This window comes from Schistocerca gregaria, chromosome 5 (assembly GCF_023897955.1).
Source record: "Schistocerca gregaria isolate iqSchGreg1 chromosome 5, iqSchGreg1.2, whole genome shotgun sequence".
NCBI lineage: Eukaryota > Metazoa > Arthropoda > Insecta > Orthoptera > Acrididae > Schistocerca > Schistocerca gregaria.
Genome location: NC_064924.1, coordinates 168,272,510 through 168,289,355, shown reverse-complemented (window position 1 = coordinate 168,289,355; position 16,846 = coordinate 168,272,510). Strand labels below are relative to the sequence as shown.

At 39.2% G+C, this 16,846-nt stretch overlaps 1 protein-coding gene across 1 annotated transcript in view; it reads right to left on the bottom strand.

Moving 5' to 3' along the window:
• Positions 1–1,457: 1,457 nt before the first annotated feature.
• The window catches only part of LOC126273373 (39S ribosomal protein L13, mitochondrial), a 37,973-nt gene continuing 22,584 nt past the window's right edge, over positions 1,458–16,846 (bottom strand). Inside the window, exons 3-4 of the mRNA XM_049976925.1 lie at positions 13,557–13,711; positions 1,458–1,789 (exon numbers count right to left, since the gene is read on the bottom strand). Of these exons, the coding sequence (XP_049832882.1) occupies positions 1,556–1,789; positions 13,557–13,711 (389 nt within the window). The 3' untranslated portion in view covers positions 1,458–1,555. The remainder of the gene's footprint in view (positions 1,790–13,556; positions 13,712–16,846) is intronic.

Genomic DNA, 16,846 nt, shown 5'->3' with positions numbered 1-16,846 from the left:
CTAGGTGTTCAGGTAGATGGTAAACTGTCGTGGAAAGCCCACATTCAGTATCTTGTTAAAAGACTTAATGGTGCAATTCTTACTATTCGAACGGTGTCTGAAGTGAGTGAGTGTTCAACACGAAAATTAGTCTTCTTTGCTTATTTTCCATTCACTTATGTTGTATGATATTATATTTTGGGATAACTCTTCCCATTCTAAAAGGATATTTTTGGCTCAGAAACGGGCAGTTTGGGCAATAAATGGTGTAAGCTCACGAACCTCTTGTCTACCCCTGTTCATGAGTCTGGGTATTTTGACATTTTAAAAAAAAAAAAAAAAAAAAAAAAAAAGAGGCAATGAGGAGGCAAACCACCACCCACAGACACAGATATGTCTGCCTGTGTGTGTGTGTGTGTGTGTGTGTGTGTGTGTGTGTGTGTCTCCCTTAAAACCCACATCCTTTCGTCTTTCCCTCTCCTTCCCTTTTTCCTGATAAAGCAACCTTGGGTTGCGAAAGCTTGAAATTTGTGTGTGTGTGTTTTTTATTGTGTCTATCTACCAGCACTTTCTCGTTTGGTAAGTCACAGCATCTTTGTTTTTTAATATATTTTTCCTATGTGGAATGTTTCTTTCTATTATATATTTTCCTTACTGCCATTTCTTGGTAGCAATATTAGCTTATTCTCAATAATAAGCAGCTTTCACTCTGTTAATACTCGGCAGGAATCAAACCTGCGTCTTGGATCGGACTTCCTTAAATCTTGGGCAAAAAGGTGTGCAGTATACTGTTGCAGCCATCTTCAATAATCTACCAATCGAATTCAAAAATCTTAGCAGCAACCCACATGCTTTCAAATTGAAACTGAACAGTTTCCTCATGGGTCATTCCTTCTATTCTGTCGAGTAGTTCCTTGAAAAATTAAGCTTATTCTTCTTGTATTGTTGACTTTTTTAGGTTCATAAACATTTTATTTTTATCTCTCATTACTTTTATGTTGTAATTTCATGTACTGACACGTTCCATGACCTTGGAGATTTGCTCCTCAATTTGGTCCTACGTAACTTGATGCGTAAATAAATAAAATAAATAACCTTGTACAGAAATAGACCTCCCGTGCCTTGTCCCTCCAGTCATCTACCACCTCCCACATACAGCCAGCAATAGTGGTCACGCAATGACTCATCATCTTCTCTATATGCTGAGTAGCAATCCATCCCCTTTGTAATATTGTTATCTCATTCTGCACTTTCCCTTGTTAAATTTTAAAATACTGGAAATATGCATAAATTGCTGACACCTGCTCTATACTACATTATTACACATAAGTTTCATATATGAAAAAAATCCACCTGCTGTGACAGCACTCTTGTATAATCACTTATAAGAAACTAATATTCTCTTGCATTAAAAAGAAAACCCTAACTGCCGGAAAAAGCCTTTGCAGGAAAGGGCACTAGTAGTATTATGACACAGATTTTCTGTAACAAAATGTATGTATTATAACTTTTGGTACAATAATGCACACATTGCCAAATATAAACATTACATAGAACTAATTGACTGTAGCCTTTGTTATCTCAAAACATGATCTTCTGGCCAGTCCATTACTTTTGGAAATTGCTGCACTTCCTCTTCAGAATACTTGTCCAAACGCTTTGGTACAGGCCTTATCTGTCTTATCTGGTTGGTAACATTTCCCATGATTTCATCTGGGACATTGTCATCTGGGAATATGTGTAAACGCTGCATTGTATATCTACGCTGAAGGTTTCCCCTCATACTATGATAGACAGCCTTATGCATTATCTGAAAAAGACCAAATGCCATTAAATAAGCAATAAATCTATTTGAATATTATAGATAACAATTCTGAAATTAGGGAAACAGAGATAAGCATTACAATTCACAAACCTGGCTTATACACTCCTGGAAATGGAAAAAAGAACACATTGACACCGGTGTGTCAGACCCACCATACTTGCTCCGGACACTGCGAGTGGGCTGTATAAGCAATGATCACACGCACGGCACAGCGGACACACCAGGAACCGCGGTGTTGGCCGTCGAATGGCGCTAGCTGCGCAGCATTTGTGCACCGCCGCCGTCAGTGTCAGCCAGTTTGCCGTGGCACACAGAGCTCCATCGCAGTCTTTAACACTGGTAGCATGCCGCGACAGCATGGACGTGAACCGTATGTGCAGTTGACGGACTTTGAGCGAGGGCGTATAGTGGGCATGCGGGAGGCCGGGTGGACGTACCGCCGAATTGCTCAACACGTGGGGCGTGAGGTCTCCACAGTACATCGATGTTGTCGCCAGTGGTCGGCGGAAGGTGTACGTGCCTGTCGACCTGGGACCGGACCGCAGCGACACACGGATGCACGCCAAGACCGTAGGATCCTACGCAGTGCCGTAGGGGACCGCACCGCCACTTCCCAGCAAATTAGGGACACTGTTGCTCCTGGGGTATCGGCGAGGACCATTCGCAACCGTCTCCATGAAGCTGGGCTACGGTCCCGCACACCGTTAGGCCGTCTTCCGCTCACACCCCAACATCGTGCAGCCCGCCTCCAGTGGTGTCGCGACAGGCGAGAATGGAGGGACGAATGGAGACGTGTCGTCTTCAGCGATGAGAGTCGCTTCTGCCTTGGTGCCAATGATGGTCGTATGCGTGTTTGGCGCCGTGCAGGTGAGCGCCACAATCAGGACTGCATACGACCGAGGCCAACACCCGGCATCAAGGTGTGGGGAGCGATCTCCTACACTGGCCGTACACCTCTGGTGATCGTCGAGGGGACACTGAATAGTGCACGGTACATCCAAACCGTAATCGTTCTACCATTCCTAGACCGGCAAGGGAACTTGGTGTTCCAACAGGACAATGCACGTCCGCATGTATCCCGTGCCACCCAACGTGCTCTAGAAGGTGTAAGTCAACTACCCTGGCCAGCAAGATCTCCGGATCTGTCCCCCATTGAGCATGTTTGGGACTGGATGAAGCGTCGTCTCACGCGGTCTGCACGTCCAGCACGAACGCTGGTCCAACTGAGGTGCCAGGTGGAAATGGCATGGCAAGCCGTTCCACAGGACTACATCCAGCATCTCTACGATCTTCTCCATGGGAGAATAGCAGCCTGCATTGCTGCGAAAGGTGGATATACACTGTACTAGTGCCGACATTGTGCATGCTCTGTTGCCTGTGTCTATGTGCCTGTGATTCTGTCAGTGTGATCATGTGATGTATCTGACCCCAGGAATGTGTCAATAAAGTTTCCCCTTCCTGGGACAATGAATTCACGGTGTTCTTATTTCAATTTCCAGGAGTGTATATTTGTCTTGCATATTTAACACACATTGCTCAATAGGGAACTTAACAAACCTCAAAACATTTTTTTCTACATTACATTATTTGTAGATGACTATAATCATGTTTCAATCTTAGCAACTGACTTTGTGTAGCAATGTAGGTGTGACTATTCCAACATGAACCTAAGAATAGCAATTGAAACTAAAGATGTTTGGGCTAACAGGCTCAAATAATTTCTTCACATTTCTGTTCAAACTGTTGCCAGATAAAGTTAGGACTATGTTACTGAGAGATAAATTTAAATATTGTTGTACAGTCACATAGTCCATATGATTATCTTGATTCCATATAACCGATTTACAATATCTGACCTTGTACTCAACCTTAAACCCATGGTTAACTTGTGCATGGCAAGAAAATCCTGTATGCTTTCCACATTCCTTCGTGGGTGTGCTGAAAAGTAATCGACTCAGAATTATTATTGTGAGAACTCTTAAAAGCTTTTTAAATACAATCAGTGTTATTAAGAAAAATCTTCGTCATGTCTACTAATTTATTTCTTAATTGTAATCCTTGCGACAAAAACATTTCTCCCAACAAAGGACCAGTTCGTTGATACCATCACTGTAGAACATTTGACTGTTGATGGAGCCAGAACCGCATCTCTGTTTTCGTCACTTTATCACTAACAAAGTTAAGTTCTCAAAGGTGTTCTTTTAAGTTTTGGAAACAGATGAAAATCTAATGTGACCAAGTCATCACTGTATGGACGATGGTCAATGACAGCGAACCAAGGCATTGTATTGTAGCAAATGTCACAGCACCAATTTGTGGTCTGACATTTGTAAGGTGTTCACAAACCTCACTCAGAGACAAAACACAGTTTGTCATCACACAGACAAAACACAGTTTGTCATCACACAGGTCAACAGTAGGCAGAATCAATTGTCAAGCCCTCAAGCGCTAGGTGAGTGCATGTGATAATGTGGGTGAAGCCATGAGCCAGTGAGCAACTCGTGATTTAGTACCAGCTGAGAGTGTCCCCACTGCTGCAGGGAAATATTATACTGAATAGTGACAAGTCATATTACTGACAACCGTTCAAAAGGTTTATGGAGTGTTGTAAACCTATTTTCAAGTTAACCACACATTGGATTGCAGTGAGCATTCTACACGCTAATTAGTGTTACAGTGTGGGATGAAATGTCTAAGTATTGACCTGTGTAGAGATCAACAGTAATCGCTACTGTAGGACAAAACTAGTGTCTGCCTCAAACTGTGTGTAAACAGAATACATTGATCAAACAGTGCAAAGTTGGCACAGATTATTGCAAAAACCCCTCTACAATGTGTTTAACATCGCTGAGCACCTGTATTCTGATTAGAAATTACTCTCAAAGCAACTAAACCCAATTACCATTTATCTATTAAGTCACTGTCACATCACATCAAAATTAAACGTTAGGCCACTATTCACTTATTAACAATCAATGAAATTCAATCAGGAGTGTTTCATGTTCTCATGCTGAAGGATGTGTGTGGAGGAACTTTCTACATTCAAAACTCAATCACAGCATGCTGTTTCTCACACATCAACATAGTTACATTACACACCACCATGTTACATGCTATGATTTGGAGCCCTCTAGTGACAGACAGTTGCAAATACATAGACAGGAAGAATAAAGATTTACAACATTAACAAAATTTGTGTTATTTAAAAAGCTTTAAGAGTTAAAAAAAATGGAGGCATTACTTTCAGCACATTCTTGTACATTTGTAAAGTATTTAATAAAAGGTCAATGTAGTAATTCAGCAAATAATGGCCTGTGATAATAGTAAATTACAGATAAGGTAGACTGTACATCTCTACCTACTTTCTCATGTTTCTCACTTCCTGTATGGGAAGACAGTATGAATTAGCCACAGTCAGTGGACAGCGAGCATATAATGTGAGTTCTGTTCCAACATTAAGCAAAAGGTTGAAGGCCACCATTATAGCAATTTATTGAAGAAGTGATCCTTACAAACATAATCAAGAATTAATAGTATAAAGGCTTTACACCCTGCATATACATATATTTTGTGTGAATCTACAAAGGAAAAATAAACATCAAGGTATATTTATTATTTTATTACTATTTCATACACTGTATTACTACCATTTGAAGTTTTATTCCCATACCCTTTGCAAACACTGCAGTCCCAAATTATTTTTATAATATCTTCCCCATATTTAATCTCCTTTCCAGTGTGATACACAGAAAGTAACTTAATATTGCTGACATGGATCTCACAGGTTCCAAATAAACCATTTGGAATATCTGAACCCGTACTCACTCTATAAGCCATGGTAAAATTATGCAGGGCATTGATTTGAATAGGCTGTGGACCTAATAGCCCACACACCCATAATCACTTGGGAAATGAATTAAATACATTTGAAGCTACTGGATTACCTTTGGAGAAGACAAGATGGTTGCCATAAGGCAACCAAGGTACCATGACAACCTGACATCTCTCAGACACTCTGTATATGAACCTAACACCATTTCTGATTACAGTGGGTATTCACTCCTTTGCAGAATGAAACACCTTCCTCCAGACAGTCAAAAGAAAGAAACGAGACCAGGAAATATGAAGCTCACTGTATGCAACACTGGTGTTTAATACATTAAATGTAATAGAAACTATTGGTGTTACTCAATCCTCCTGCTGAAGTGCTGTTGCAGTGCACAACAAAACAGCTTAAGTTTTGGGCAGTTATTAACTCTTTGGCCATTGAATTTTGTTCTAACTCACTCCTTCTCCTCCAATATTGCATATTTCAAAATCACCATCACCATCAGTGAATTATGTGAACATAACATTTATAGTTCTCATTGGAACTTTCTTTAAATTAAAAGGAAGTTACAATTGATGAACAAGTCGAACAAAAGCAGACCCTTCAACAAATACCAAAAATCATAACCAAATAGCCAATGTTTAAGAAATTTATTGGAAAATGCAAGTAATTTAATCAGATCTGTGGTAATACTGCTCAATTAATAATTAAGTTTCCTACAACTGCAATGAAATAACAGGAAGAGTTATCTGGCAGCAATGAATACAGGCGCAAACATGAGATAAGGCAAATGTTAAGCTTTCAAAACCACAAATACAACAGTGTTGGACCCAATAGCAACAATTCTGGTCAGGATGCCAACTTCACACACTAGTGCCCCATTGGCCCGTGACAAGGTGCTCCAACATGTTATGACATCTAGTGTAATTTCGTCACATGTTCTAAAATGTATCCTCATACCCCTAGCTTCAGCATTGTTGAATTATACACTCTTTATTCCCTTAAAATGAACGCTTCCATCATGCCATAATGGCAGCCCAGTGGTGCAGCTGTGAGACAATCCTAAAGTTGGGACCTGCCACCATAACTACAACCTAATGGTTCAATGGTTAAATCATGTTTTCAAGAACTCTCATAATATACACTCCCTTGCAAGACATTACATATTAATTTATGAAGCACTAACTTCACTTAAATCACATACTCCATCTTATTTTACAAATGCATGTTCCCTACAAGTACAAAGGTGCAAATCCATATACAGAATAATTCTGAGAACCATAATTAACCTATTTTATGGACTATTAAAATGCACTTTTTTCTACGAAAAATTGTCTTCAAAATTCAAGTGCATCTTGTACTCGAAATTAATATAAAAAGTCCAGGGTTTGATTTAAAATTCCTGCCAGTCTTAAAAATAGTCATATGTTCAATGCCATGGCAAACCTACCTAACTGGCAACAATGGCTTCAACTGGCAGCAGCAGTGCACCGATGCAACTAACATGAGTTGCAGGGATTCACAAGCTTGCTAACATGTCTTCCTCCCACCCCGTCACCAAAACCCAGAACACTGTCTAGCCTATGATTCATCATTCCATTCTACAGTGCCAGTGAACTTGATTTGAAAGTGATTTGTGTTATTGGTAACAGTACAATATTTTTGTTAGTAGCTAGTTTTGTAATATAAAAAAATTAATGGTATTCATATGATGCAGACTATAAATTGAAAGTAACAGCATATGCAGAAGAACATGGAAACAAAGCAAGCTGAGTGGCATTTCAAACCTCCACCAACAGAAAAAAAACCATTAACAAGTGGCAGGCTAGTAAAAAAGAACTGAATAAAATGAGGAAGGCTAAATGTGCAAATAGGGGCAAATGGGCTTGCTCGGAACTTTAAAAATACTCAGTACATCCAATTTTCTACTGCAAGGAGTACAGTTCCTTCGATAAATATAACACATCAACAGAAGTCAGTAGCCAGGATACAGCATACCAAGTTTTCGGGTGTACATGTAGATAATTATCTTAAATGGAAAATTCATATTTTGGATCTCCTGAAGTGACTAGGTTCAGCAAATTTTGCAATCAGAATAATTGCTAATTTTGAGGGTATAGAAATTAGCAAGCTAACTTACTTTGCATACTTTCATTCTCTGAAGTCATTGTTGTTGTTGTTGTTGTTGTTGTTGTGGTCTTCAGTCCTGAGACTGGTTTGATGCAGCTCTCCATGCTACTCTATCCTGTGCTTCTTCATCTCCCAGTACCTACTGCAACCTACATCCTTCTGAATCTGCTTAGTATAGTGATCTCTAGGTCTCCCTCTACGATTTTTACCCTCCACAATGCCCTCCAATACTAAATTGGTGATCCCTTGGTGCCTCAGAACATTTCCTACCAACCGATCCCTTCTTCTGGTCAAGTTGTGCCACAAACTTCTCTTATCCCCAATCCGATTCAATACTTCCTCATTAGTTATGTGATCTACCCATCTAATCTTCAGCATTCTTCTGTAGCACCACATTTTGAAAGCTTCTATTCTCTTCTTGTCCAAACTATTTATCGTCCATGATTCACTTCCATACATGGCTACACTCCATACAAATACTTTCAGAAATGACTTCCTGACACTTAAATGTAAACCCGATGTTAACAAATTTCTCTTCTTCAGAAACGCTTTCCTTCCCATTGCCAGTCTACATTTTATATCCTCTCTACTTCGACCATCATCAGTTATTTTGCTCCCCAAATAGCAAAACTCCCTTACTACTTTAAGTGTCTCACTTCCTAATCTAATACCCTCAGCATCACCCGAGTTAATTCGACTACATTCTATTATCCTCATTTTGCTTTCGTTGATGATCATCTTATATCTTCCTTTCAAGACTCTATCCATTCCGTTCAACTGCTCTTCCAAGTCCTTTGCTGTCTCTGACACAATTACGATGTCATCGGCGAAACCTCAAAGTTTTTATTTCTTCTCCATGGACTTTAAAACCTACTCCGAATTTTTCTTTTGTTTCCTTTACTGCTTGCTCAATATACAGATTGAATAACATCGGGGAGAGGCTACAACCCTGTCTCACTCCTTTCCCAACCACTGCTTCCCTTTCATTCCCCTCGACTCTTATAACTGCCATCTGGTTTCTGTACAAATTGTAAATAGCCTTTCGCTCTCTGTATTTTACCCCTGCCACCTTCAGAATTTGAAACAGAGTATTCCAGTCAACAATGTCAAAAGCTTTCTCTAAGTCTACAAATTATAGAAACGTAGGTTTGCCCTTCCTTAATCTAGCTTCTAAGATAAGTCGCAAGGTCAGTATTGCCTCACATGTTCCAACATTTCTACGGGATCCAAACTGATCTTCCCCGAGGTCGGCTTCTACTAGTTTTTCCATTTGTCTGTAAAGAATTCGCGTTAGTATTTTGCAGCTGTGACTTATTAAACTGATAGTTCGGTAATTTTCACATCTGTCCGCACCTGCTTTCTTTAGGATTGGAATTACTATATTCTTCTGGAAGTCTGAGGGTATTTCGCCTGTCTCGTACATCTTGCTCACCAGCTGGTAGAGTTTTGTCATGACTGGCTCTCCCAAGGCCGTCAGTAGTTCTAATGGAATGTTGTCTACTCCCGGGGCCTTGTTTAGACTCAGGTCTTTCAGTGCTCTGTCAAACTCTTCACGCAGTATCTTGTCTCCCATTTTGTCTTCATCTACATCCTCTTCCCTTTCAATAATATTGTCTTCAAGTACATCACCCTTGTATAGACCCTTTATATACTCCTTCCACCTTTCTGCTTTCCCTTCTTTGCTTAGGACTGGGTTTCCATCTGAGCACTTGATACTCATACATGTGGTCCTCTTTTCTCCAAAGGTCTCTTTAATTTTCCTTTAGGCAATATCTATCTAACCCCTAGTGAGATAAGCCTCTACATCCTTACATTTGTCCTCTAGCCATCCCTACTTAGCCATTTTGCACTTCCTGTCGATCTCATTTTTGAGACGTTTGTATTCCTTTTTGCCTGCTTCATTTACTGCATTTTTATATTTTCTCCTTTCATCAATTAAATTCAATATTTCTTCTGTTACCTAAGGATTTCTACTAGCCCTCGTCTTTTTACCAACTTGATCCTCTGCTGCCTTCACTACTTCATCCCTCAAAGCTACCCATTCTTCTTCTATTGTATTTCTTTCCCCTAATCCTGTCAATTGCTCCCTTATGCTCTCCTTGAAACTCTGTACAACCTCTGGTTCTTTTAGTTTAGCCAGGTCCCATCTCCTTAAATTCCCACCTTTTTGCAGTTTCTTCAGTTTTAATCTACAGTTCATAACTAATAGATTGTGGTCAGAGTCCACATCTGCCCCTGGAAATGTCTTACAATTTAAAACCTGGTTCCTAAATCTCTGTCTTACCATTATATAATCTATCTGAAACCTGTCAGTATCTCCAGGCTCCTTCCATGTACACAGCCTTCTTTTATGATTCTTGAACCAAGTGTTAGCTATGATTAAGTTTTGCTCTGTGCAAAATTTTACCAGGCGGCTTCCTCTTTCATTTCTTTGCCCCAGTCCATATTCACCTACTATGTTTCCTTCTCTCCCTTTTCCTACTACCGAATTCCAGTCACCCATGACTATTAAATTTTCATCACCCTTCACTATCTGAATAATTTCTTTTATTTGATCATACATTTCTTCAATTTCTTCGTCATCTGCAGAGCTAGTTGGCATATAAACTTGTACTACTGTAATAGGTGTGGGCTTCGTGCTTACCCGCATTCCAATTTTCTTATTCATTATTAAACCTACTCCTGCATTACCCCTATTTGATTTTGTGTTTATAACCCTGTAGTCACCTGACCAGAAGTCTTGTTCCTCCTGCCACCAAACTTCACTATTTCCCACTATATCTAACTTTAACCTATCCATTTCCCTTTTTAAATTTTCTAACCTACCTGCCCAATTAAGGGATCTGACATTCCACGCTCCGATCCATAGAATGCCAGTTTTCTTTCTCCTGATAATGACATCCTCTTGAGTAGTCCCCGCCCGGAGATCCGAATGGGGGACTATTTTACCACCGAAATATTTTATCCAAGAGGACGCCATCATCATTTAATCATACAGTAAAGCTGCATGCCCTCGGGAAAAATTACGGCTGCAGTTTCCCCTTGCTTTCAGCCGTTTGCAGTACCAGCACAGCAAGGCTGTTTTGGTTATTGTTACAAGGCCAGATCAGTCAATCATCCAGACTGTTGCCCCTGCAGCTACTGAAAAGGCTGCTGCCCCTCTTCAGGAACCACACGTTTGTCTGGCCTCTCAACAGATACCCCTCCGTTGTGGTTGCACCTACGGTACGGCCATCTGTATCGCTGAGGCGCGCAAGCCTCCCCACCAACGGCAAGGCCCATGGTCATGGGGGGGCTCTGAAGTCATACGGAATATTATAAATTATTACTTGAAGTCATACGGAATAATATTTTGGGGTAACTCAAGACTTGGGCAAAAAGTATTCGCTGCTCAAAAGACAGTGGTTAGAATAATGTGTGGGGCTCATAGTCACACATCTTGTAGGCATCTCTTTAAAAGGATAGGAATTCTTACAACAGCCCCACAGTACATTTAATCAATAATGAAATTTGTTCTCAACAACATGGATCAGTTTAAACATTCATGATTATAACACCAGAAGAAAGAAAGACTTACACTATCCTCTACTTAACCTATCTTTGGCACAGAAAGGAGTAAAATATGCTGCTGTAAAACTTTTCGATAAATTACCAGATGAAATAGAAAGTCTGATAGACAGGTATAAATCTATAGGTATAATATTTTATGCCATTTAAGGGCTTGGGATAGGTAACAAAAATTTTAAGCTTTTTTAAAAAAAAAAAAAAAAAGGAGAAGGAGAAGAAGAAGAACCCTTCATTCATGTGTGCATTTCTCATGCACTCAACACGTTCCACATCATAATGGTTACCGTGAGATTGATCAATGGGGCACGTAAGTAACCAATAGAGGACTGAATGCAAAATGGCTAAAACTAGAAGATGAAGTACTGAAATGGATTCAAAATTATTCAAATACACACTTGCAAAACAGCGCTACAGTGGAACATAACAGACTTTAAGGGTGAGGTTGGTTGGTGCTATAGGTTTATGAAGTGCCATGGACGGAGCACGCAAACCAAAATTAAAATATCTCAGAAAATGCCACAAGAGTACGAAGAGAAAATATTATCTTATCATCGCTTTATTATTCAACATCGAAACAAAATCAGTGTGGAACTAAACCAAACCGCTAATATGGATGCAACTCATTTGACATTTGATGTGCTGAGTAACATAATTGTTCTCATGAAAGATGCTAAAACTGTAACTATAAAAACAAGTGGACCTGAACAAATGCACTACACTGTTGTCATTTCATGTTGTGCTGATGGCATTAAACTTAATCCTATGTTCATTTTCAAGCGCAAAACAGTGACAAAACCTTCTGAAATACTGCCAAGTGTCGTCGTTCACATACATGACAAGGGTTGGATGGATGAGACTGTTACAAAGGTACGGATTAACAGAGTGTAGGAAAGAAGTGAATGTGCTTTATTGAAGAAGAGTTCTCTTCTTCTGTTAGATCAGTTTAGTAGTCATTTGGGGGGGAGGGGGGGACCTGTGAAAGAGAAACTGAAACAGAGAAATATAGATTTTGCCGTTATTCCAAGAGGACTTACTTCACAACTGCAACCTCTTGATGTCTCGATAAATAAATCATTTAAAGTGTATATGAGAGAGGAATGGAACAAATGGGTGATGAATTGACTCTGAAGGGAGCTTTAAAACGACCTACAATCAATCGAGTGTGTCAGTGGATAAAACAGTCATGGTCTAGAGTGAGATAAGATATTGTTGTTAAATCATTCAAGAAGTGCAGCATAAGTAATGCTCTAGCTGGCACTGAAGACCATCTCATATATGAAGAGGATAACAATGGCGAGGAAGAGGAAAGTTTGGATGATGATTTTCAGGGATTTTAAAGATCAGTTCGGTTTTATAAACTTAATTTTTTTTTTTTAGTCTGACTATGCAATCTAATAAAAAAATTATAAAAATGTTACTATTTTCAAAACATTGTTTATAATATTCTGTTTACTTTCTCTCACCTTAACACTGACCCCATGTTCTTGATCCTGGAGAGCATCCATCCTTAATCCTTCAGCAGTCACACTTACTTGTACCTTCCCATCTCTTTTGCTGGATAAAGGAGAGCATGATTTTGAAAGCCAACAATTGTTGCCTTTTTTATTTCTGTATGTACCTACTGCCTCTTCAATAGAGCATAATTCCATTTTCTACCCTGGGTGATGTATGCCTCTTCATTAATGATCAACCAATTTGTTATTTTGTCCTATAATAGCTGGTATGTCATTGCCTTCCTCTGATCTGAGCAGCAATTCAGCCAGCTAATTGTAAGATGACCACCAATGCAACCTACAATCCAAATCACAACACACCTCCAATTTTTTCAGTCCCTGAAGCACTGCCAAAGGCTAAAGTGCAAGCCACAATAAGAGAGAGAAACTATCCTAAAAGCACCACTGACCCAGGCATCAACCTTCAGATTCTAAAACTAAATAACTTTAGACATCACAAAAATATACATAATGCAAAGTGTCATACTTCTGGATAATAACATATAAGTAGACAACTGTAATGTCAAAACATTCGAAACTAGAGCACAGATGACCGTCTTAAGCTTGTAAACTTCTCTACTTTATGTTTATAAATGCTGATGAAAAACCCAGAAATCTTCTTTCCATATTCAAGAACGTAACGAAAGGGACTGTGAAAAACTATGTGCCACATTCTTCCAGTCTCATAATTTAAATTATGTATCCACTAAAAACAAAGCACAAAGTTAATTACCATCGTTGGATCCTTGTTATGAAGTTCCCATGCCAGTGTCCATGAAGCTCCACCTGGATACCCTGTATGATGAAAATAAGCTCTCTTCTGCCACTCATTTCCTGGCAGTGCAATATCTTTGCTATTTATAACAACAACATGATCACCACAGTCATCTGAAAGGGAAGACACAAGCATAAATTCTGTTCCAATGAAAAGTCTGTGGAAGGTGGAATCTAATTTATGTACATATCAACTTTAAAAGAAGATACTTCCTTTAACATTAATTCTAACAAAATTGTAATTATATAAGAACAATTATTAATAATAAAACTGACCAAATCAGGGTTTAGTGGGTAAGCATCAAAACCTGCCCACTCCTTTTCCCTCATTCCGCAGGTGGGAAGATGCAAATATAGAGTTTGTTATTGTAAATGATAATAGCATAGTGTCCCTGACATAATTATTTGTGTTAAACAGACTGAGGACTTATTCTTACATACATAGTCTACATAAGATGCCCTCATTTCCTCCTCCGTCCTCCCTCTTCAATTCCTACACTGACATATTACTGTCACACTAAATGTCTTTTAAAAAATGAGAAACGTGAAAGGTGAGCTCACGGCAACTAGAGCTCCAATCCATTTCACATTTAGAATACGACTGCAGCTTGTGGATACATTCTGTTTCTTTAAAACTCACATTTGATTCAATGTTTCTCTTATGATCAGAAATGGATTTGATTAAAATTTAATTTTGTAGCTTAAAATTGTTACATTAATTAAGTTCTTGTACCAAAGCAGCTTTTGGTTCCATAGAGTTCAGGTAAATTGTCCACTTCTGGTAAAAAATCATCTCTTCAATTTACATAACTTTTTGCACCTCATTTCATTCGTCATGAGGAGGCAGGTTTTGGTTCCAAAACAGTTTCATAATAAATTGATAACCTAACCATTGCAGTTCATTGATGAGTGTCTGGCATCCTCTGTTAAGCAAGGCAGGTGTTTGATTGTGGCCTGCTGCCTCTTCAGGACACTGGTAACATCATGCGGGAGATGCAGGCAAACAATTCAATAACAACATAAGCACACCGCAATGTTGTCAACTGGGCCTCCTGCAGCCACCACAGTAACACATGGTGCCAGCTTCACCACTAACAGTGTGATAGTTGCTGCAATTAGTGTTGCCACTGTGGACACCAATTATCTATACATAGGTCATATGCCCACTGATCACTGTGGCAGAACTCTTCTGCTGGGTGACTATTAACGATGCCACCCAGCCGATAGGACCCGATTCGCATCTGGGGTCACTCCAGGCCATGTACAAGTCTTCACTCTGCATTTTTTGTCTGAGTTTTCCACACTGGACCTAAAGCCAGTCACAGCTGTGTGCAAATCACTGTCACTCTCGGATTATGCCAGACATTGTCACGACCTGTCCAAAGGAGCCACCTCTGCAGACTGTCCGCAGCAGCCATGTTGCCTCCGAGCGGCTACAAGCTTCCGCCTCACTAGGACCTTCTCCATGACCATCCTCAAGCCATACCGCTATCCACAAATACGGTCACACCAACATTGCATTTGCAAGACCTCCCACAATACAATCTCAGTGACTATTGTTGCAACAGAACTTAGTGGTGCATATGCAAGTCCAAATGACTTGTTTTATTGTATTTGGTTTTTGAGTATAACTGAAGCTCATTTATTCTTGCTACCTGGGGCGCATTAATTAGTGTGGCTCTCTTGGCCATGAAACAACAGTAAGCACACACATGTAAGTATTAACAGAAGCCAATTTGTGATGTGGATTTGCTGGAAATTTTACTACATTTGGATCCTTCAGTTCAAACTTTGCAGTACACAAGAATCCCTAACCATTCTGAATTGTTCCTAATATTTAGGTAAAATCAATAACTTCCCAATCAAGAGTAAATATCCAGAATTAACTTTTTACTCTGCATGCCAGGAAGTTTCAAGAATAAATGTGACTGTATTAAGGGTCTGTTCTCCTCAGTCAGTCTATAATATAAGTGATCTTTTTTTGGAAAAAAGTAATGAAGCAATCAATGTAAATCTCTTTGCATATTGTATATTGATTCAGGGAAACTTAAAAAAAAAAGAAAAAGAAAAAAAAATCAGTCATCACTAAGCCCCCTACCTGGGGAGCTAAAGTTGCTCTATTCAGAACGACGCATGTCCGTGATGGAAGTCCTGTGGTCTGCAAATCCATTCTGGGGGGGGGGGGGGGGAGAAAAAAAAAAAACAATCAATTTTCTTAATCTGTAGGGTATTGCACAGTTCTTTGTAATTTGACAAAATAATAAAACAATGGATGTTGAAACAAAGATGTTTCGTTGTGTTTTTTGGGCATTTTCTTGTAATAACTAATGAATAAATTAAAATAAAAAAAACCAGCCTATTACTACTTGTGGACATGCCTAAGGAGTAATTCAGCCAAATTTCAGAACGCTGTCTTCATTAGTGTGTCTGTAGTCCATTCTGTCAGCTTGAGATAAACTGTATCTCAAGCTGATAAAATGGATTGCAGCCACACTAATAAGATGGCTTTCTGAAATTTGGCTGAATTATTCCTCAGGCATGTCCACAAGCAGTGATGATCTATTTTTTATTTTAATTTATTTTTTAGTTATTGCAAAAGAGAGAAAAAACACAACAAAACTACATCTTTGTTCCAAATGTCTGACATTTTATTTTGTCAAATTTCAAAAAAGTGTGCTATTATTATGTGCGCAATACCCTATAGATTAAGAAAACTGTTTGTTTTTGGATTTCACATGAGATTTGCAGACTGCTGAACTTCCGTCATGGACACACCTCATATTGGACAGAGAAACTTTAACTGCCCGGATGAGGGGCTTAATAACAACTGAATTTCTTTAAAACAAATCAGAAAATCTTATCCAAGAACATTAAGTGTTAACAACAATGTCTTTAGACACAGAGAATAAGCTCATATTGGTCAATATGAGTACGATTTTGACCATACCATTTTGAAAGAATTATTCTGGCTTCCACTTGAATTGAGTAACAGAATTTATGAAACATGTATCCATCCAAGAACCCTCTTAAGGCCATTTCTATTTGCAAATGACAAATCCACACAAAAAAGTAATGTAGACATTAACAACTTCTTGTTGGACATCAACCAATGAAAGTGATTTTTTTTTTGGGGGGGGGGGGGGGGGGGGTGCAAAAACAACTAGGGTCATATGTGCCCACATCAAAACTATAGAGCATGAAGACAGACAGGAGTTAAAAATGACCACAAGTCAATGCCAATCGACGAAG